At 35.6% G+C, this 20,827-nt stretch overlaps 3 protein-coding genes and 1 non-coding gene across 6 annotated transcripts; 2 read left to right on the top strand and 2 right to left on the bottom strand.

The window, feature by feature from the left end:
* Positions 1-766: 766 nt before the first annotated feature.
* Positions 767-2,186, bottom strand: snu13b (SNU13 homolog, small nuclear ribonucleoprotein b (U4/U6.U5)). Its single transcript, XM_026222975.1, has 3 exons — positions 1,944-2,186; positions 1,581-1,701; positions 767-1,437 (listed from the first exon to the last, which is right to left on the bottom strand). The coding sequence occupies exons 1-3, from the start codon at positions 1,944-1,946 to the stop codon at positions 1,175-1,177; spliced, it is 387 nt and encodes a 128-aa protein (XP_026078760.1). The 5' UTR covers positions 1,947-2,186; the 3' UTR covers positions 767-1,174.
* A 485-nt stretch (positions 2,187-2,671) lies between these two features.
* Positions 2,672-14,329, top strand: uqcrc2b (ubiquinol-cytochrome c reductase core protein 2b). Of its 2 annotated transcripts, none has more exons than XM_026222974.1 (14): positions 2,672-2,809; positions 5,778-5,864; positions 7,393-7,542; positions 7,624-7,688; positions 7,904-7,960; positions 8,040-8,164; positions 9,275-9,372; positions 9,896-9,953; positions 10,046-10,141; positions 11,292-11,491; positions 11,578-11,658; positions 13,259-13,335; positions 13,416-13,569; positions 13,978-14,329. In XM_026222974.1, exons 1-14 carry the CDS (start codon positions 2,777-2,779, stop codon positions 14,059-14,061), a joined length of 1,365 nt encoding a protein of 454 aa, XP_026078759.1. In that variant the 5' UTR covers positions 2,672-2,776; the 3' UTR covers positions 14,062-14,329. The 2 variants fall into 2 exon arrangements, with proteins under 2 accessions (XP_026078759.1, XP_026078758.1); XM_026222973.1 differs by lacking the exon at positions 5,778-5,864 and adding an exon at positions 5,899-6,000 and having other exon boundaries at positions 2,714-2,809.
* Positions 14,330-15,213: 884 nt separating this feature from the next.
* mosmob (modulator of smoothened b) lies at positions 15,214-18,922 on the top strand. 2 transcript variants are annotated; one of them, XM_026222971.1, is made up of 4 exons: positions 15,214-15,550; positions 15,646-15,868; positions 18,103-18,315; positions 18,413-18,922. In XM_026222971.1, exons 2-4 carry the CDS (start codon positions 15,757-15,759, stop codon positions 18,595-18,597), a joined length of 510 nt encoding a protein of 169 aa, XP_026078756.1. In that variant the 5' UTR covers positions 15,214-15,550; positions 15,646-15,756; the 3' UTR covers positions 18,598-18,922. The 2 variants fall into 2 exon arrangements, with proteins under 2 accessions (XP_026078756.1, XP_026078757.1); XM_026222972.1 differs by having other exon boundaries at positions 15,214-15,868.
* A 1,019-nt stretch (positions 18,923-19,941) lies between these two features.
* Positions 19,942-20,023, bottom strand: trnal-uag (transfer RNA leucine (anticodon UAG)). Its single transcript has one exon. It is a non-coding gene; the product is annotated as a tRNA-Leu (tRNA).
* Between the last annotated feature and the right edge of the window lie 804 nt (positions 20,024-20,827).

Raw genomic sequence — 20,827 nt, 5'->3', positions numbered from 1 at the left:
ATACCCACTGTGTTGTTGTATAGGGATCACAGACCTCACAGGCCGGATTATTTCTGAGCTACCTTGTTTAGAAAACTTTCCTATGACAGACTCCAGACTGGGAATCAGATCATCTTACAAACGCTCGACCTCATGTTTGTTTCATGAAACAGCAGACTCGCTCATAGCTGCTTCACCCGTCTGCCTGTCTGGCCATCAGAGAGTTCTGTTAAATATTCTATTATTTATAATTATTAAATTATTATTAATATTTGTGAATAGGTGAAGGCATGACAACTACACATCATCATATTAAATGCACAAAAATAAACAGAATATGTGATATCGCATGTTTTATTTTCATCTCATTTTTTAGAATAGCAGCTCACTGGCTGGCAATTATCTACAATCAAAGATATGTAATAAAATTTATAAAAGTAAATGTAGTTTAAAATCATTGGTTCTTATTTGTAAATCACTTAGATTTTAAGTACTTTATGAAAAAAAAAAAAGTATATTTATGTCACTATAAAAATTTGCTAAATTGTTGAACTGATTCTAATCTTATTGGCAGTATGATTAAATGCCTGTTTATTGACTTATTTTAAGATGGCTTCTGAAAGTTATCTAGAATAAATCAATGAAAAAGGTTAAAATTGTTTAATCCAACCAAAAACAGTTTGTGCATGTAACATGCAAACGTGGCCTCATTTTTGAATGCATACAGCGGTTACATGGGAAAATATGCACTACATAATAGAACCAAACACAAAATATCCTTGCAGTATTGATTTTATACACCAAATTTTTAATTGACAATATTCCCAACTAATTCTTATGAGCTGCCTTGGTTTGTGTACATCTGACAGTATTTATTGTAGCCTTATATGGAGGTTAAAAGATATTCAACATTTTTCACTTTGCATTAAACAATAACCAAAAAATGGTGGACTATTTAAATTCCATTTTGAAAATGTATTAATGATAGATGTGCAGTATGTACATCCATCAAGCACTAACAACCCACACAAATATCACTTGATTTAAACCGAACTTTATTTCGGCTGTCAATTGCTGAGGAACACACTCAACTTCATTTGATTTTAACATTCAAAAAGAAAAATGAAAAATCCTTAAGGATTGTACAAAGAAATCATTTATAAAACTTGAAAACAAATGTGTAAGTAGAATGAGCTCAAACTAGGAGTCTTTCAATAGACATCTGCACAGACTGAATCTGAGGTTTCAGCTGTGATCCTTCCTTAATGGTGACTGATGTGGCAATCACAGGTCTTGACACTCCACACGCACGTCCAAGAGCTTGTTTAGAGCGCACGAACACATACGGCACGTTCTTATCCTCACACAGCAGCGGCAGGTGCAGGATGATCTCCAGAGGTTCAGCATCAGCCGCCATCACAATGAACTCAGAAATCCCACGGTTAAGAGTTTTGGTGGCTGTGGAACACAATGAAGTCACTCATTTCACTGATTCAAGTTTTTCTTTGTTTTCCATTCTAAATAACCACACATCTTGAAAGAGCAAGTTTTAAAGGTGTGATATACGGCTGGGTGTTTAATAAAATGCTGAGGTACTTTACCTTCATTGGCTCCTTTTCTCAGCTGTTTGTAGTTCGCCGCCTGCTGCACCAGGTCCAGGATGGTTTTGGAGAGAGTGGCGTCTGCCAGGGGGTAGGCTTTCGGATTGACTTCAGCTTCAGTCTGTGATAAGAGCAGAGCGTTATCAGTAAGACACGCATGCATTTAACCAAACGTTTCTGACTATCTGCTCAACGTGATCTTCAACTGAAATGCTTTTAAACACATCCAAAATTTATTCAAATACGGTTCAATGTATAAACACTTTTATCATTCCGGCAGGCAAAATTCAAATAGCTTTACGCTAAATGTCTGAAGTAACACACTAAGCTAGTAGGTAACTTTAGCCCACACGTGATACTTACCATTGTGTTTGTTGTGTTTTAATCAGTGACTAACGTAACTTATTAACAGAACGGTCCTCTCGGCAAGAGCTTCACGGAGGACAGTACTATTTAACTAAACAGAAACACGTCTAGAGATTAGCAAATAAACAACAGAAATAACTCTAATGACCAGCGAAGCTGTAGGATCTTCAGCACTCCGGTGACTGGCAACACGTGTTTATGAACGCACACTGCGCATGCTTACATTAACCCACTTCCGGTGGTCTTTTTTTGTGTTATGTCTCCAAAGGATCTTAACTATAGGTCTCATTTTCATTATATAATGTTGATTAAAATAAATTAAATATTAATCTACGTTATAACTTACTCGAGATGATAACATTTTACAGTTCATGGGTTCACGAGATCAGCAACATTGCAAACGAAACATCTGGTTTTTTTCGAAACCAGTGCTGAATTCTAGTTGGGGGGGGGGGGGGGGTCAGTATCATAACTACGTAACAGTATCATTATTACGTTTTGAATAGGGTAACTTGTAAACTGTACCTTATTACATTTACATTTATTACAAGTAACCTCCCCAGCACTATTTAAATGCACGTGTGTATTATAACATGTATTTACGCACCTGTGACAGTAGTGTAAATTAAATTTTAATCATTGTTTCAATAATATCAATATGCCACTGGCATGTAAACGCTGCGCGAGCTCCCAGTCGCCACGCGGCAGGCAGCGCGCACTCGCGCTTTAATTCCTTTTCGACGAAGAGAAGCAGAGCGCGAAGGATTCTGGGTAGGACATCCTTCGGTCAGCCATATTGCGGTGTTGTGTGTGTGTGAAGGAGATAGAAGATGAGGGGCATCCGCGGAATAAACCAGTTATCGGTGAGAAGTTGATTACCGGGTTAAAGATGATTAGTCGAGGTCGTGCCGTGTGGTTTTGTGTTGTTCTGCGCGGGTTCTCAAGATCGCACAGATGCTGACCTTGTTTTCAGACAGCCAAACTAGAAAACAGAGAAAGTTGACAGTTCAGTGTAACGTTATCTCATCACGTTACTTTGGTCGTTAAATCCATGTTTTAAATGCAGCGGTTTTCAATCTGCGGCCCCCATCCTAAAATTTACAAGGGATCTAGGTTCGTGTTTAAAGGCAGTGAACTATTACTGGCCATAAATATGATCAAATATTATTTGGAAAATATTTAGTTTCTATTAAGAACGTTTTTTGAAATTTGTTATAGTACTGTTATTTAGATATATATTTTTTTACTCATTTATTTTCATATTTTAATGGAATATGTATTTATTTAAGATATGTTTATGCTGTTTTATTATTTTATTCGAAATATTTCCATGATCCCCCTAGAACTCTGTTGGACCCCGTTTGAAAACCCTTGTCTGTTTTTCCTCAGCTTGTGGTTATGCAGATCGACTTTGTTTTCATTCTTTGTCCATTCTAAAAGTAGCCTATATATAGTTTTTGAGAATTTGACATCATTTGCTAGTTAACCATCATGGTAGTGGTGGTTGACCCATATTGTTTTTTTGACAGCTGATGCCTGATTACCTTGGAAAGCAGTGGGGCTGATAGCCGATATAAAGCTGATATATTTTTTTAAATAATAATAATTATTAATTAAGAAATAAGAATAGGAAACTTGAAATCATTTGACAATGGATTAAAAATGTGTTAAATAAACATACTTATGCTTTAGATAACAGTTTTTTTTATTTTTACAAATAAATAAAATGTAATAAAAATATAATTAAAAGGAAGTAAGCACTTTATCCAATGTCTGCATTGGGAATCATATTTTTCAAATAAATCCTGGGTAACACTCATTTTACATACAGCACACAGTGAAAATGACATAAATATGACAGTGGGTAAATGCATAAAGCGGAGCATAATTTGAAATCACGAGTTTAATGTTTAATGCATTCAATTCTCATGAACCGACCGTCACACAGAGAACATGTGATCATGCTGGATAAAAATGCACACTTCACAATATCTCACAGCTGGATTAGACTAATGCCCCGTTTCCACTGAAGAACTTTACCCAGGAACTAGGGACTTTGGCCTGGTGCTCGGTGTGTTTCCATCGCAGGAACCAGGAACTAAATAAAGTTCCAGGTAAAAAAATGCCCCTCAGAAAGTCCCTGCTGGCGAGGTAGTACTTTTTCAAAGTTCCGGAACTTTGTGCGCTAAACATCCGGGACTTGTGCGCTAAACATCCTGATTGGTTGAGTTCACGCAGCATTGGTTGAGTTCAACCACCATTTATTCGGATCATTTTCAAAATATAACTGTTATTGTATCATGAAATGTAATTTTAAAAGTATTTCAGATGAGAATGTAGTTGTTTAAAACTCAAATCTGTGTTTTTTTTTTAAAAGACAAAGCCTATTTAAAAATGTGTTTCGCCGATCTCAGAGATGGTGAGCTCCACGCGATCAGCGGGAGCTCAGTGCTCATGTATCCGCCAAGAAGCAGCCTCACCTCGGCTAGACCTTCTGATATGTGCCGCTGGCTTTGATGTCTCTTTAGTGGTTAAACATAATATAAAATTCATTTTGGGTAAATCTAAGAGATTGTCTTTAGTCTGTATTAAATTTATCTATATATTAAAATGAAAATAAAAAAGGCAAATTTATATAATATTTAGTTTCATTGTAATGTCTGTATAAACATATCCCTGAATTAAGTACATTTCTGCAGCTGTTATTATGTTTAAATGAAAACGAAAGGAGGCGGTGGTATTTGATATACTATTTTGTTTTATTGTAAATGTACAGTAAGGAAAATTGCAGTACTGAAGTTATCAAGTATGCTGCTGTTTGTAGATTTACCGGATTTGTGTCGTCGCGGACATCACACTCCCCAGTCTAATGCGCAAAGTCTGAACCACCGAGGATGCACAATCAGCGTACTATAGTATTGAGAAACGTGCGCAGACTTACGTCACCAGTCTATTTGCCTAATCTTCCCGGTTTTTTTTTCCACCGCGGTGGAAATGCAGAAAGCAACAGGTCTGGGGGGAAAAAAGTTCCTGGTATAAATGTTCCAGGTAATTTCAGTGGAAACGCGGCATTAGTTTGCAAGGTTTGTAAAATTAAATGTTCATTAGTCATTCAAAGATTTGTTTAAATTATATAAATGCATATTTGCCTAATGCTGACAGCAAACGAGAAAGTATAATAATGTTTGCCTTTCTATTACTAATAATATAAAAGCAATCATTATACTTTCTGTATACATTAATTCCTTTGTTTAACCGTTCTATCAGATTATTAGACAGACTTCTATCCATATTAGAGACAACTGTTAATAACATCAGTAAACGAGAGGGAGAATGTGAGCACTGTGTGCTCAAATGCTTCTGTTTTTAGTCCCATCTCAAACACATCGGCCAAGCAGAAAGAATTATCGGCATATGCCAATATTTGAAAATGCCAGATATCGGCCGATATATCGGCCTTGGCGTTATATATCGGTCGACCACTACATCATGGTGATTGGACAGCACTTTAAGGTTGGCAGTTTTAGACCAGGAAGAAAGACAGAATGAGAATTTAGTGTATTCAGCACCATAAACACAATATGGGATCGAGAGAATCTGAATATTTATCCTTATAATCATGGTACATTTTTATTACATGTTTTTGGTGTCATAATGGTTTCAGCCTAAATGAGCATTAAAAGAAGGCTCTGTAGCACTCTTATTAACACTTGTTTGTCAAACACAGGATTACAGTTTAGTAGGTGTCCCATGCCTCGCTCTTCTTAATTTATTCTGCTCTTTTCGAACACACTTTTTCTTCAGAGGCTTGATGCTTTTTGTGATTTTCAGAGGAGGCTTTATGCAGCCCAGGCTGCCCGTAAGGTGGATGTTGCGGCAGCCGTGGAGCCAGTAAAGTTTCTGCCACAGGAAGTGCAGGTCAGTAGATGATGATTTGTCTCTCTGTCCACAGAGACGCTTCTATGCAGCCACTCAAAGGGACCAGCCCTTGACTGTGCCTCTGCCGGGCATCAAGGTCTCGGCAGGAGCCCCTCACATGTACCAGGATGTTCATGTACGTGTGGGTGCTGGGGTGGGGGGTTTCTGCTCTCAAGACTGTTCATGAATTCAAATTTCAGTTCAAAATTCTAATTTAATTTGTCACATCCCAGAGGATGGTGAGTTATAATCACCACAAAATGTCCATTAAAATGTGAGAGAAAACAACACATTGTTTTCAGGTAACTTTACAAAAATAAATATTGACATCAAAATATTTTTCCTTTCATGATGAGGAGGATGAAGTTACGTTTTTAACTAATTATTCATTTAATAAGTATTATGAATCATAATTGAATTACTTTTCTTGAAGCTAATATTATTTGTTCATTATAAATATACTTCTAGGAACAGCCCAGCTGTTGTCTGTATTATCAAATGTTTATAGGTTTAAACCTGAAAAAATTAAATGCATTTTTAAAATAAAAAATGTATGAATGCTTATTTAGGTATTTGCTTGATATTTAGACAAATTAATATTCATTTTGTGTTCATAGAGAGACTTTGAATTAAAAGGCTGCATCCAGTGTATTGATATTACACTATTGTGTGCCTATTTTACATAACCGGTTGCATTTTTATTAACTCACAAATGCAACCAAAATATAACAAGTCTTAAATTGACTTTTTTGGATTGATTAAATTTACTTTGAAAATTGTTAATCCTTTATCCCAATTGGGTCATCCACAACAAAATGATACTCCAGCTGTTAAAAGAATATATTTCTACAGAACAATAAAACCGATAATAAGTTGAGGAAAAACAAAAGTTAAGATAAGATAAGATAAGATAAGATATTAATCGTGATTAATTGCATCCAAAATAAAAGTTTTTGTTTACATAATGTGTGTGCGCATACTATGTATATTTATGCATATGTAAGTAAACACACATGCATGTATATATTTTGAAAATATTTACATGCATATATTTATATTCATATAATTTCTAAATATATTTGATATATAAGCCTAAATGTTTTCTTTCATATATATTTATGCATCTGTGTGTGTATATATACATAATAAATTTACACAGTATACATATTATGTAAACAAAACTTTTATCATTAGTTAAAACTAATAAATATTCGATGACAACTCATATTTTTAGAATGGTCAAACAAGTCTGCTTGTATATCTTTACACACACAAACGTATATATATATATTCATATATATATATATATATATATATATATATATATATATATATATATATATATATACTTCAAAAATGTTTTTTTTATGCATTGCTTCAATACAAAATACCATTAGTCACTTGATAAATACATCATTTGTTACGCCCATGCAGCTATAGCTTTAACTTGAAAACAATTAAATTAGTAACCAGTTGATACAAATTGGAAGGGGGAATTACACCTTTTTTTTTTTTTTGTATCTTTCAGGTTACAAAATTGCCTAGTGGGTTAGTAATTGCTTCCTTGGAAAACTATTCTCCTGCTTCTCGGATTGGTGTGCTCGTCAGGGCCGGAAGCCGATATGAGTCCATGGACAACCTCGGTGTCACACACGTGCTCCGTCTGGCTGCCAGTCTGGTATACATCCATGTTTGACTGCTGTACTGCTAGTGAGCAGTGATTGTGTTAGAATTCACTTTTCCATATTGCTGATTCCAGACAACCAAGGGAGCATCAGCCTTCAAGATCTGCCGCGGTGTTGAGGCTGTAGGCGGAAGCTTAGGGTCAGTTTATCGTTGTCACAGCTTCTTTTAAACATCCATAATATCGATGTGGTATGTGACAAAATACAGTGGTTCTCAACTGATTTGCTTCAGTACCCAAGTTTACCTTTTTTCTGATCAAAACCACAACAGATCTGTTACCCACTTTTGGTTCCTTATTATGGAGCTCTGTAATGTTATGTGAGGAGTTATTTATAATATATTTTTACATGCAGTGTGTCAAGCTCCAGGGAAACCATGGCTTACACTGTAGACTGCCTGAGAGATCATATGTGAGTACAACACAGTTAGTTTTCCATGTGATCTTTCTTCTACTGGAAACAAATATGTTGTTGGTCTGTCTTCTCGCAGTGACACTGTCATGGAGTATCTGATCAATGTGACCACTGCACCAGAGTTTCGGTCATGGGAAGTGTCAGACCTGACTGCCAGTGTGAAACTGGATAAGGAACTTGCCAAGCAGAGTCCGCAAATTGGTATGCCCTTTGATTGTATAACCCTTTGATGGTCATTTTAGGCTGAAAGATTTAGAATTTTTAAATTGTGACATTTTTCGCCTCATTAGAATGGTACAAAACTTGACTTTTGTGTCACTTACAAAACATACAAAAAAATAGCAGATATTATTAGAAAAATACAAAAACAGAGCTATTTTTGGTCAGCCTCAACTAAATAATATTTTAAAATGTCTAAATATATATCTAAATGCAAAACTTAAAAGTAAAAAATATTTAAATATGACCCTAAAGAAACACTCCACTTAAAAAAAAGAAAAATTCATTTTCCAAATCTCAAAGAGTTAAACAGTTGAGTTTTACAGTTTTCAAATCCATTCAGCCGATCTCTGGGTCTTGTGATAGCACTTTTAGCTTAGCTTAGCACATAGATAATTGAACCTGATTAGACCATAAGCATCTCACTTAAAAATGACCAAAGAGTTTCTATATTATCATCGTGTACTAAGACCAACGAAAAATTTAAAGTTCCGAATTTCTAGGCTGATATGGCTAGGTATTATACTCCCATTCGGGCATAATAATCAAGGAACTTTGCTTCCATCAGCATCGATGTAACTACAGAAGAGTCAAGTTTTAAATAGGAAAATATCAAAACTCTTAGGTCATTTTTGAGTGAGAAGCTAACGTTCTAATCAGATTCAGTGATCTATGCTAAGCTAAGCTAAAAGTGCTACCATCAGTTCGGCTGAATGGATTTGAAGACTGTAGAACTCAACTCTTTAACTTTTTGGGAGTTGGAAAATGTTCCTTTAAACACTGTATTAATCGACAACACTAAGTATTTTCTAATATTTATATTATTTTATATAGAAATAAATGGTGTATAATTTATAGGTGAATATTGTCTAGTAACATGAAAATCCCCTCAAAACACAAAATATTTCTTTTTCAGAATAATGATGTCACACTTATTTTCTTTACAAGTGTGGCCCCAGAGGGTTCTTTTGATGGAGAACTGTTTGTTAATACAGAAATTTTGTCATGGATTTATAATGGACTAAATTTGCTAAGCACTCATAATGTCTCTGCTTCTTGTTTTCACTCTTCATCTATTTGTTTGTGCCTCAGGTGTCATTGAGAATTTGCATGCTGCAGCTTATAAGAATGCCCTGTCCAATTCCTTGTACTGTCCAGACTACATGCTCGGCCAAATCACCGCAGATCAGGTAAGGCGACGCTGAGATGGGGAAAACAAATTGATAGGGCTCATCAGTGTTTTTTGTATTGTTCTAAAAACTCATTTGAATCTTTCATGTAGCATTTGGGTCTTGTCCAAGTTATGCATCATTTAACACAGTGCCAATTTATATTACTGCTGGAAATTTAATGCATAATTTGTTTGGATTTCCATTTATAAATTGATATTTTAAGAAATTTAAAAGGCAGTTCATCTGATTTTATAATTTTATTTGTAACTTCATGGACATAAATCAAACAAAAATTAATCATAACGTATGAGAGTGTAATTTATGTATCCTCTGGACACTTATCAACGTGTTACATTGTTGTTAAAGAGCTTTAGAATTGTTATGCGCCAAGTTACTACATTGCTACATTGACAACAGCAAACAACATGTTATATAACAGTCCTGCACCTCCGCAAATTGATCTACCACAGCGAAAATGGCATTGCAAATAATTGTGTATCATACATTGAAAATAAAAGTTACCTTTTGTCCTTTTTCACAGATGCACAGCTTTGTTCAGAACAACTTCACAAGCGCAAGAATGGCCCTCGTTGGTCTCGGTATGTTGAAATTGTTGCCTTATAAAAGGAGATTTAATATGGCCCAAAAAAGGCTATTAAATCATTAATTTGTACTGTATGTTATTTTGTAGGTGTGGATCATGCTGTGCTTAAGCAGGTTGGGGAGCAATTCCTGAACATCCGCAGCGGAACAGGCACTCTTGGTTCCAAAGCCGTGTACCGTGGAGGTAGAGTGGATCAATAATTATTAGTAATAGTACAATATTAAGAATACAACGCAATACATTTACCTTACAGCGTCAATAAAAGCCCCCCTTCAGTGATGTTTTGTCTCACTGCCTGCCGCCTACACTGACTGCTAACTTCTGAAGCAGTATCCAAACTAAAATAGATCTTTATAAGTGACTAATATTAATCATGCTAAATGGGCGGCAACAGTGTTCCTGTAGCTCAACTGGTAGAGCACTGCGCTAGCAAGCAAGCAAGCGCAAGGTTGGGGGTTCGATTCCCCGGGAACACATGATATGTAAAAATTGATAGCCTGAATGCACTGTAAGTCGCTTTGGATAAAAGCGTCTGCTAAATGCATAAATTTTATTTAATTTTTATTTAACACCTAGCAGTCACTCATGGATACATTACATTTACTCATTTGGCAGATGCTTTTATCTAAAGCAGCTTGAAGCCCATTTAAGGTGTGTTTTATAAGTTTGTACATTCCCTGGGAATCAAACCTAAAATTATGACATTTCTGCTGTAGTGTCCAAGGTATAGGAACACACTGAAAAAGTAGACTTTGCCAATGCTCTAATGCTTTGCTTATTCCGATAGAAAAAAAAGGTGCATTACTCTGTGATAAACATAATTAACTTTTGCGGTTTGTTATCCATATCCTTTTGATTTCAAGTCATATGTGTGCAAGTGTACTCTTAAAAGTTAACCAAATTAAGTTTTGGCAATACATGCTTTTCCATTTGATAGATTTTTTTCTTCTGGGAAAGAAAACCAATAATACTGATGAATTGTCATGTACACAACAAAAAATAATATTCTATATATAAAACGCTCCTCTAGAGTGAAACTATCTCTCCTGCTAATATAACATTGTTTCATGGGGTTTGAAATGAGTTGTCTAGGTAGGCAGCTGGTTATGTTTTGGAATAAGACTTATCCATCACTAGATATTATTGTCTTTGGATGATTGTTGGATAATCTGTCTTAAGACCAAGATATGCAATGGACAAAGCAATAGATGAACCATTTAAAATAAACATTTATATACTAAGGGCCTTTATATTGTGAGAAGTGGCATGCTTCTAGATAAGTGCTCTGCCTTTGAAATGCTGTGTGATGTTAGGCTCTGGCTGTGTTCTCCAGGTGAGTTGAGGCATCAGTCGGGAGGAGGACTGGTTCATGCCGTCATAGCGAGCGAAAGTGCAAGTGCTACATCAGCTGAGGCCACAGCATTCAGCATACTGCAGCATGTGCTTGGAGCAGGACCTCGAGTCAAGAGAGGCTCCAACACTACAAGCAAACTGAGTCAGGCCATCTCGAAGGTCACTGCTCAACCCTTCGATGTGAGTATCACCTTTTGTGACCTTTAGCTTAAAAAAGATTTTATATGAAGGATTCTTTGTTAACCGTCTGTCTTGCTTTGTTGCAGGCGTCTGCCTTCAGTGCCAACTACACTGATTCTGGTCTGTTTGGAGTTTACACCATCTGCCAGGCTAACGCTGCCAAAGATGTATGTGTGATTTTCATTACGCTCTGGTGTTAACATGATTTTATTCTGTGCATGGTGCTAGCATGGGTCCCAGGAAACACCTCCTTTGGTCAAAAATTAAGTCATAATCAAAAATAAACCATAATTAAAGGGATAGTTCACCCAAAAATGAAAATTCTGTGATTTAATCACTCACCCTCATCTCGTTCTAAACCCATAAGAGAGCCATACATCTGTGGAACACAAATTAAGATATTTTTGATGGATTTTGGGAGCTCTCTGTATGTAATAGACTATGTAATTACTATGTTTAAGGTCCAGAAATGGTAAAATAATCCATGTGATATCAGGGTTCCACTGTAATTTTACGAAGCTACGAGAATAATTTTTGTGCGCAAAGAAAACAAAAATAACTTTATTCAACAATTTGTCTCTTCTGCATCACCCTGGAGCAATATCGAAGAGTATTCACTGAATGCAAACAGCGTATGCTATAGACCAACACTACTTTGGCGTCATCGAAGGTTAACGCCCCTTTTTGGGGGAAAACAAACGGATTCCTGAAACAGAACTCGCTCCAGGGACCTTTTGTTTTTCATTGTTTCTGATGTGTACAGGCCTGTCAGACACAATTACAAACAGATATTGTATAATAGATATATTTTTTTACTCCTAGCCTGCGAATATTTGAAACTTAAAATCAGTTAACAGCCAAGGTAGCATGCCTAATTAGAGCTAACGTTAATCATGTAGCTACTAGCAGCTTTGTATGTCTAACTACAACAAAACTGTCAATAGCTTAAATCAAGTGAAATATGATCCAAGTAAACCACCAACTCCTCTTGACATGGCCTCATCGTCTAGTTTATCATACTGTGAGTATGTTAATGACAAAAGTAGGCTACTTGGTGATTCCACGAGATAATGGTAACGTAAGATGTCCATATTTGGCCACTGCGTGGGGTTATTAATCTAGTTTTCGACCATTTCAAAGCGAAACCTCTGTAAACACCGTATCCAGTAGCTTCATTAAATACCTCTCACGGTCCTCGGCCGGCAAAGAGAGTGTGTATGTTTCTGCCATTTTTGCTATCAAGAAATTAGAGCGAGTTCTGTATCAGGGGAATCCATTTGTTTTCCCCCAAAAAGGGGCGTTAACCTTCGATGACGCAAAAGTAGCGTTGGTCTATTCTGTGTCAGCTGCATTGTTTACACTAAGATTTGAACGAAAACAACGTATACATGTGACAGAATTTTTGGGTGAACTATCCATTTAAGCAATAGTTCAGTGAACAATAAATCAATTTTATATTAAATTTGGACACTGTTATACCATTTACTGTTTTGCCCAATCAGAAATAGTCCTAAATTACCGTAAGTAAAAACAGAATTAACTGTTGAGTGTTTATTAGCATTTATGAATGCATCAGTGTTTTGGAATGAATGTTTCAGCTAGGTTATTACTTGATTTCATTAAAAATGAATGTGAAACGTCAGTAAAATAGCCACTGATTTTGATAAGCTACAATATTTTGTTGTTAAATCTAGTGTTAGTAATGAATAAAACTTGTGAAGTGACCCATGAGAGTTGTTATCTTAAAGTGTTCATTTTTGTGTTCAGGTAATCAGAGCAGCAGTCGGTCAAGTCAATGACATTGCACAAGGAAACCTTGCAGCAGCTGACCTCAGCAGGGCTAAGTGAGTTCATTTGCTTGAGACCTAGATTTTTAAATATGTTTTAATGTAATTATTAATGAATTATCTTTTTGTCTGAGCAGGAATCAGTTGACGGCTGAGTACCTGATGTCCATTGAGAATTCTGAGGGCTTAATGGAAGCTATTGGTTCACAAGTGCTTTCAGAGGGTACCTACCATTCCCCTGAGGCTGTGTCCCAGAAAATCAATGCTGTATCTTCAGCTGATGTTGTCAACGTAAGCAACCATTGTTTCTTAGGGTTGCGGTAACTAGGGGTGCACGATAAATATCGGCCAATAATTAATGCGCATCTTGTCAGTAAAGCCGTTCTCTGATCAGCGGTAAATTCCATCACGTGTGTGATTTCACATAGAGCAGCTATTACTACACAGAGCCGGATTTTGGAATTTATTTATTGTGCACCTCTAGTGGTAAACAAGTGTAAGTGCTCTGGGATGACAATACAAGAATATTGTACATTTCAATCCTGGGTAAAGACAACCTATGTCTGAAGAATATTCAGAGAAACGGTGAACTGTGTGCATAATTCCTATATCAACATTAGTGTTATTTATAGCTGACTGTACAATAAGGCTATTATATTTTGGAGTGCAGCTTTGTATAACAATTTTTTTGTTTTTCAGGTTGCAAAAAAATTCATGTCTGGCAAAAAGACTATGGCCTCCAGTGGACACTTGGTCAACACACCTTTTGTTGATGAAATCTGATGGGCACACATCATCACTCACACATTTTATCTTTCTAGAGTGTTGACCTCTTCATTTCATTATAATGAAATAATGACATTTTCATGATATCTATATTGTTCCTGTCCCAATCAATAAAATAAACATAATAATAAAGTTGTCATCAAAAGTTTGTCTTGATATTTGTAAAATTATATAAAGTGAATTAATCTCAAGAGAAGAACTCAACACTTGTCCATTTGAAATGTATAGATGTAAATGAATAAAGTATCTTACCAACACCAACAAACATTTATGAAACAAGTTGTGGTTTGTGATCCTCTTACAACATAAACTTTGAGTTCTTTATATCATCAATGGATAAAACTGCACGGAAATTAAATTGAGGTATTACCTTTTTGAAATCTGAATATAAGATAATGGTAAGTGAGTAGTTGTGTTTTGCTGCTTTGTTTTTACAATAAATGGTCAAATATTACACTGGAAAGAAGTTGCTTTCTGAAAGTACAATATTATATACTTATAAAATACTGTATAAGATTGTAAAATTATATAAAAAATACTTGTACTATAATCATGAATGGCGGGGGAGAAACTATGAAAAAAAACCCCCAAGTGATTCAATGGTCAAAAGGTGAAGTAACACGTTCAGGAAGTTGGTTTAAGTTTCTGTAATAATGTTCACTCAATATACAATGAACAACACTAAACAAGTTTTAACTGGTTTACATTAAACAAATGTCAGGTAAAAACATACAAACGCCCTTGTCCTATATATATATATATATATATATATATATATATATATATATATACATATACACACACACACACACACACACACACATATATATATATATAACATTCTTTAATAGCCTTATCGCGTTCACTACAATGTTTTATAATTGATAAAAATTAAAAATAGATATCTCCTAATTTCATTGCTTACTTCTACCTAGTTGCAAAAACATATTTCCAGACTAGTATAAGCCTAGTCATTATTTTCTCTTTATTACATTTTGTGTCTTTCCAAATCAAGCATCTGTGCTTAAAAACTTATTTGAAAAAAAAAAAGCAACAGACCAGACCTATTTTATTCATTGACGTTTCCAGTGAGAGCGACAGGCACACTGCTGTCAAAATCAGGTTGGTGACGTCATGTGTTGCGTCATGTTCTCCTGCCCCCTGTTATTCCTTACAAAGGGAAAATATCTCGCGAGCAAGGTTGTGTTGTGAAAGGTTCGCAGACGCTGTTTTACGGTAAATTAGTTTAAAATGAAACGCGGAAGAACATAAGACAAGTAGGACAGCTGTAGTTATCGTTTCAGCACGATATTTTCCAGCATACACGATACTGAGACTCGTGCGATTTGGAATCGCTTTCCCTTTTCAGTGATATCCATAAATCAAGAGGGAAGATCCAGCACGGATGTAACACATCGGAGCACCCGGGATTTTCCACACAGCCGTGCTCAAGTATGGGCTCACCTTCAAGGGAGCTGTTAGTGGAGTACGTGAGGGGCTGTGTTTCATAATGGGATGATGTTCAATACTCAATGTCATACTGTTGGTGTTTTGAACTGACATTCAGATGTTGTCTTCTAGAACTGCATGAAGAGCATCTCCATGAGGTGCAGAGGGAGTCAAAGTTGCACCCATCTCATACAATCCCAAACATCTAACAGACCTAAACTCATGTAGCTCACAGACTGAAGTATGAAAATGGATAAACTCACCATTATTTCAGGATGTCTCTTTCTCGCAGCAGATATCTTCGCAATTGCAAGTATTGTAAATCCAGACTGGATCAATACAGGCGGGCAAGAGGGTAAGAAACTTCAAGTTCAGTCAAATACCATGGTACCTCCTTAGGCTGAGCACACGTGTATCTGCATGTGAAATGTTTTTATAACTACTGAACATAATATACAAAAATCCATTATAAAACAATTCATCTGGTCCTAATGTATTTATTTATGCATTAAACAAGCATTTTCGTTTTTTTGTTTAGTTGGACACATTGTATTCAAACAAGATTCTCTACACAACCATTTATGGGTAGAACATATAAATATATAAAAGCATCTGGCATTTGCTGATAAAAGCCAGTGATTCAATGTTTTGCATTAGTGAGATGTGCATAAGAACGCTTTAAAGGGAAATGTGTTGCTGATTATTCAGGGTGTTTGTTGCTGTATTAATGAAGTCTGTTGGGAATTGCCTTCCCCAGAGATACGATCTAGGATTTAATCAGATGGAAAATTGTCCTGTTATGTAAACGTGGTAATAATATTAATAGAAGGTTGTTGATGCAAATGATCTTACAATGGAGATATATATATATATATATATATATATATATATATATATATATATATATATATATATATAGAGAGAGAGAGAGAGAGAGAGAGAGAGAGAGAGAGAGAGAGAGAGAGAGAGAGAGAGACAATTTATACACTTTTTACCCAATATTTACTCAAAATTATATATTAAAAAAGTGCACTATACATTGATTTGATGAGGCTGATTAAACTAATGTAACTGAATAAAATAAGTATAAGTGAAGATTGATGTAAACTGAGAAGTAGCTGAATCCAATCTGACACATGAGATAAAATCATAACTATGCTTTCTGGCCTCACTCTAAAGATGTGTAGAGGGAAATAACGGGATATCCTGTGGAGTGACTTTAAAAGGAGTTTCCCACGGTGAAACTGGATTTGGCAATTTTCCAACTAGTCACTCACATTTTTTTGAAGAGTTGGTGTCCATTAACCTCCATTAATGAAAGATACTGACATAACATTTACGTTAATCTTTTATGTAGCGCAATAAAAGTCTACTGTATCATATCTGATACACAAATTTTGAAGTCTTCGAAATCAACATGGTCAAAACTTTTCTAAAAACATGTTGAACACAATCTACTACATCCCTTCAATTGTCTGATTGATGGTTTATAGCAAGTAAAAGACCTTGTTTATTTTTCCATCTTTCAGTCATCTGAGAGACTGACTTTTATTTTCACAATAAAAACTGCAGTTTTGATCAGAAAATTAAGCATTTAAATATCCTCTTACTAAGACATATTATTGGAAGATTAAAGTGACAACTGATACTACTATGCATTATAAAGATCTCATTTAAATCACATTTAGATTACATTTTAATTTTCTTATTTAAATTGTTCTATTATTTCATGTCTCAGGCTTTGCAGGGTCAATTTAATCTGATTTGGTGACTGTGGTTAATTTTATACCTTGCGAAAACTAAAGATTTTCTAATATCTTAAATCATGAAACCTTCAAAGACAGCATGATTTGAGAGATATTTGAATCCACTGTTAGTGTATTTGTGCACTAAAGCATGCTCTGTCCACAAATTTAGTGTTGAACCCTCAATATTATAGGAGGAGACTCTTTATTTTTGAAAGTTCTTAGTTATTCACATTCTTGTTCATGTTCCAGGAAGGAATTCACATCAGACATACTTGTATTTTTATTTTTTTGCACTGTAGTAAAAAAAAAAAAAAAGGTTTGCAACTGCAAGAACTGATATCATCATTATGCCCTTTTGTATATTACTTAAAGGAATAGTTCACCCAAATTTTTTTTTTTTTTCATATTCCTGTATGCTTTTTTTTCCTTTGCTGCACACACACACAAACACAAAAGACAATGTTGGTAACCAAGCAGTTTTCAGTTCCTATTGACTTGCATTGTATTTTTTGGCTGTACAATGGAACTGATACTTAGTTACCAGCATTCTTCAAATGTCTTCTTTTGTGTTCCACAGAGGAAAAAAAAACAAAAGAAACCAACAGGAATGTCATACTGGTTTGGAATGACATGATGTTGACTAAATGATGGTAGAATTAGAGAACTATCCCAGTAAAGGAACATGACATTCAAAGATGAAAATGTATCCGTCATTATTTACTCACCCTATGTCATTTCTGTATGCTGTTTTATCTTCTAGTCCTAGTTGTGTTATGTGTTGCGAAAAGAAGACTTGCTTTACACTTCATAGACACAACATTTTCGTGTGTTTTGCACATAGGAGCTCTGACTGTGGGTCTAGTCAAGCAATGCCAGACCATCCATGGTCGAAACAGGGTATGTATCTCCCCAAGCCTTCCTCCAGAATGGATCACTACCCTGTTCTTCATCATCTTAGGCATCATCTCACTCTCTATCACATGTGGCCTGCTTGCGATCTCACAGTGGTGGGGAGAGGCTACAAAATATGCCCGCTGGATTGCCTTCATGGGAAGTATGTTACCTGAGGGAAATTTGATATGCACAAATAATCCAAATCTCAGTGTTTTAAACAACCTTGTGTCAATTGTTTTTTGTTGTTGTTGTTGTAGTGGTCCTCTTCTGCATGGCCGCCCTCATATTTCCAATCGGATTTTACATCAGTCAAGTCGGAGGACAACCTTACAAATTACCCAATAATACGGTTGTTGGGTCCTCATATGTACTGTTTGTTTTGTCAATATTTTTTACAATAGTTGGACTTCTTTTTGCAGGTAAAGTCTGTCTGCCTGGCTGACAAATCCTGTTTTTTTATGCTACATATTTGATTTTTTTCAGCACCAGTGTTGGTTCAACTCATGGAAAAGTAATAGGGCCACTTTCACACTGACACAACAGGGCCTTGTTGCAGTCAGGGGATGTTTTATCAGAACGATACTGTGGTTATTAAAAAATGTACAGGTACAGTCAGTCATAAAGGCTAAAAAAATCTTTGTCTCAACCTGAAAGGTTTTATTTTTGAATAATGACTGGCGGACTGTACAATATCCTGATTATGACAAGGCTACTCACCAAATAAATAAATAAATATATGGACATATAACATTGAGTTGAAATTATTTATAACATCTTATCTGTATTTTACCTTAAAGAAATGGTTCACTCAAAAAGGAAAATTTGCTGAAAATTTTCTACTCACCCCCCGGGCGTCCAAGATGGAGATGAGTTTTTGTTGTTGGAACAGACTGAAGGAATTTTACATGCATCACTTGAATCCAAACAGTTGATAAAAACATCACAGAATCCACATGGCTCCAGTCCATCAATTAATCCAGCTAAAAAATGGATAGATAGATAGATGTCCATAATAATACTTTCTTCAGGTTTAGTACACATGAATAAATAAGAAAATCAATCTGAAAGGTGTACACGTGATTAAAAAAATTATACTCACTATAGTTCTCTATAAAATAAAAACATGTTTTCATTTTATGTGGCGCGGGTCGCCCCTTCAGTGTATCTCGCCATGTTGAAATGACGTGACCCAAGATATTTCAGTAAATGTCAGAGAGAATCATTACGCTCATTGGCTGCTAATTACACCGCAGCAAACCGTATGGGAGAATCAAATTAAATTATGCATTTAGCAGATGCTTTTATCCAAAACGACTTACAGTGCATTCAGTCTAACAGTTATTACGTTTCATGTGTTCGCTGGGAATCGAACCCGCAACCTCGCGGTGCTAGCGTAACGCTTTACTATTTGAGCCACAGAAACCCTAGAATTAATGTTTATATTGTGAACAACCAGCCAGAAGCCAGAAAGACCGACAAAGACAAAAAACAAGCCTAAAAGTCAGTACTTCATTGTAGACACATTTGATGACGGAGAAAATCCCGAGTAGTGACGATATATCAGACCACTGGATGGCGCAATTGACCAATAATTTCTAAGAGCTGTGTTCGACCTTCATAATGTATTCATATATAAAACTGTAATATAGCTACGTTTGTATGCTTAATTATGACCAATAATTTCTAAGAGCTGTGTTCGACTGTAATATAGCTACGTTTGTATGCTTAATTATATGCCAATTCTATGTGGAATTTCCATTTAGAAATACAGTAGAAAATAATATTTTGGCAGCGGTGGGATTCGAACCCACGCCATCGAAATGACTGGAGCCTAAATCCAGCGCCTTAGACCACTCGGCCACGCTACCATGAGACTTCGCATTTGAAGGATTAGATTTATAAAAATTTGCAAAACCGATCATATTTTAGTAGTTTTTTGATGAAAGAAGTTACAATAGTCTTCCAGTTTTGTGGACATCACGCAAAGACCAGTCATTAGTCAGGTGGCTACACAACATTTGACCACTGGATTTACAAAAACCATTTCAGGTTTAAAAAGTCATTTAACATTGCATCAAATACTGATTTATTATCACTCAGTATGTTATAACCACGTGTTACTATGTCCTGTATGTTTAATCTATGTTATTTTAAAATGATTTATTTTTAATGTTGCATTTTTAAGATTAATTGATTATTAGCTTTTTATTAAACCAACAAACCCAGTACCTTTACGAACCCCAGTTGGGGAAATCTCGACGTAATGTAATGTTTAGTGCACTTCGTGTTGTTAATTACAATGAATGGAATATATTTTCTTACTCTTTTTATTTCTATATCACCATTGTACAAGATTGACATATTTAAATCAATGTGATAAACAGTTTGTCCCTGGCAGCAAAATGAATCCCAAGAACACATAAATATCAGTTCGGTATGTACGTTGCTTCCGTGTGTGGGCTGATCTGTTCTTTTTCACTGAGGCTACGTGCAGCTAGTCCTCACCAGTGTGGAGTCCTGCCCTGTCCTCGCGAACATGCGATTCTACTATGGCCAAGGGTCCTCTAATGAATATTAATTACATGACGTTGCGTAGTCCGTCTACTTGATTTGATTTGGAAATGTGGCCGCTTGAAGGCTTGGCTAATAAATATGAATTACTCTGTGTCCAG

Source organism: Carassius auratus, chromosome 37, assembly GCF_003368295.1.
Source record: "Carassius auratus strain Wakin chromosome 37, ASM336829v1, whole genome shotgun sequence".
NCBI classification, from domain to species: domain Eukaryota; kingdom Metazoa; phylum Chordata; class Actinopteri; order Cypriniformes; family Cyprinidae; genus Carassius; species Carassius auratus.
This window is presented reverse-complemented; position numbering and strand designations above follow the sequence as displayed.

Coding starts and splice junctions, on each gene's coding strand:
- snu13b (XM_026222975.1), bottom strand. Junction 1,438..1,580: donor GAGAAAAGGAGCCAATGAAG/GTAAAGTACCTC, acceptor TGTGTTCCACAG/CCACCAAAACTCTTAACCGT.
- uqcrc2b (XM_026222973.1), top strand. CDS start 2,777: ATGAGGGGCATCCGCGGAATAAACCAGTTATCG. Junction 8,165..9,274: donor CAAGCAGAGTCCGCAAATTG/GTATGCCCTTTG, acceptor TTTGTGCCTCAG/GTGTCATTGAGAATTTGCAT. Junction 13,570..13,977: donor CTTCAGCTGATGTTGTCAAC/GTAAGCAACCAT, acceptor TTTGTTTTTCAG/GTTGCAAAAAAATTCATGTC.
- mosmob (XM_026222971.1), top strand. CDS start 15,757: ATGAAAATGGATAAACTCACCATTATTTCAGGATGTCTCTTTCTCGCA. Junction 15,869..18,102: donor CAATACAGGCGGGCAAGAGG/GTAAGAAACTTC, acceptor TTTTGCACATAG/GAGCTCTGACTGTGGGTCTA. Junction 18,316..18,412: donor CTGGATTGCCTTCATGGGAA/GTATGTTACCTG, acceptor TTGTTGTTGTAG/TGGTCCTCTTCTGCATGGCC.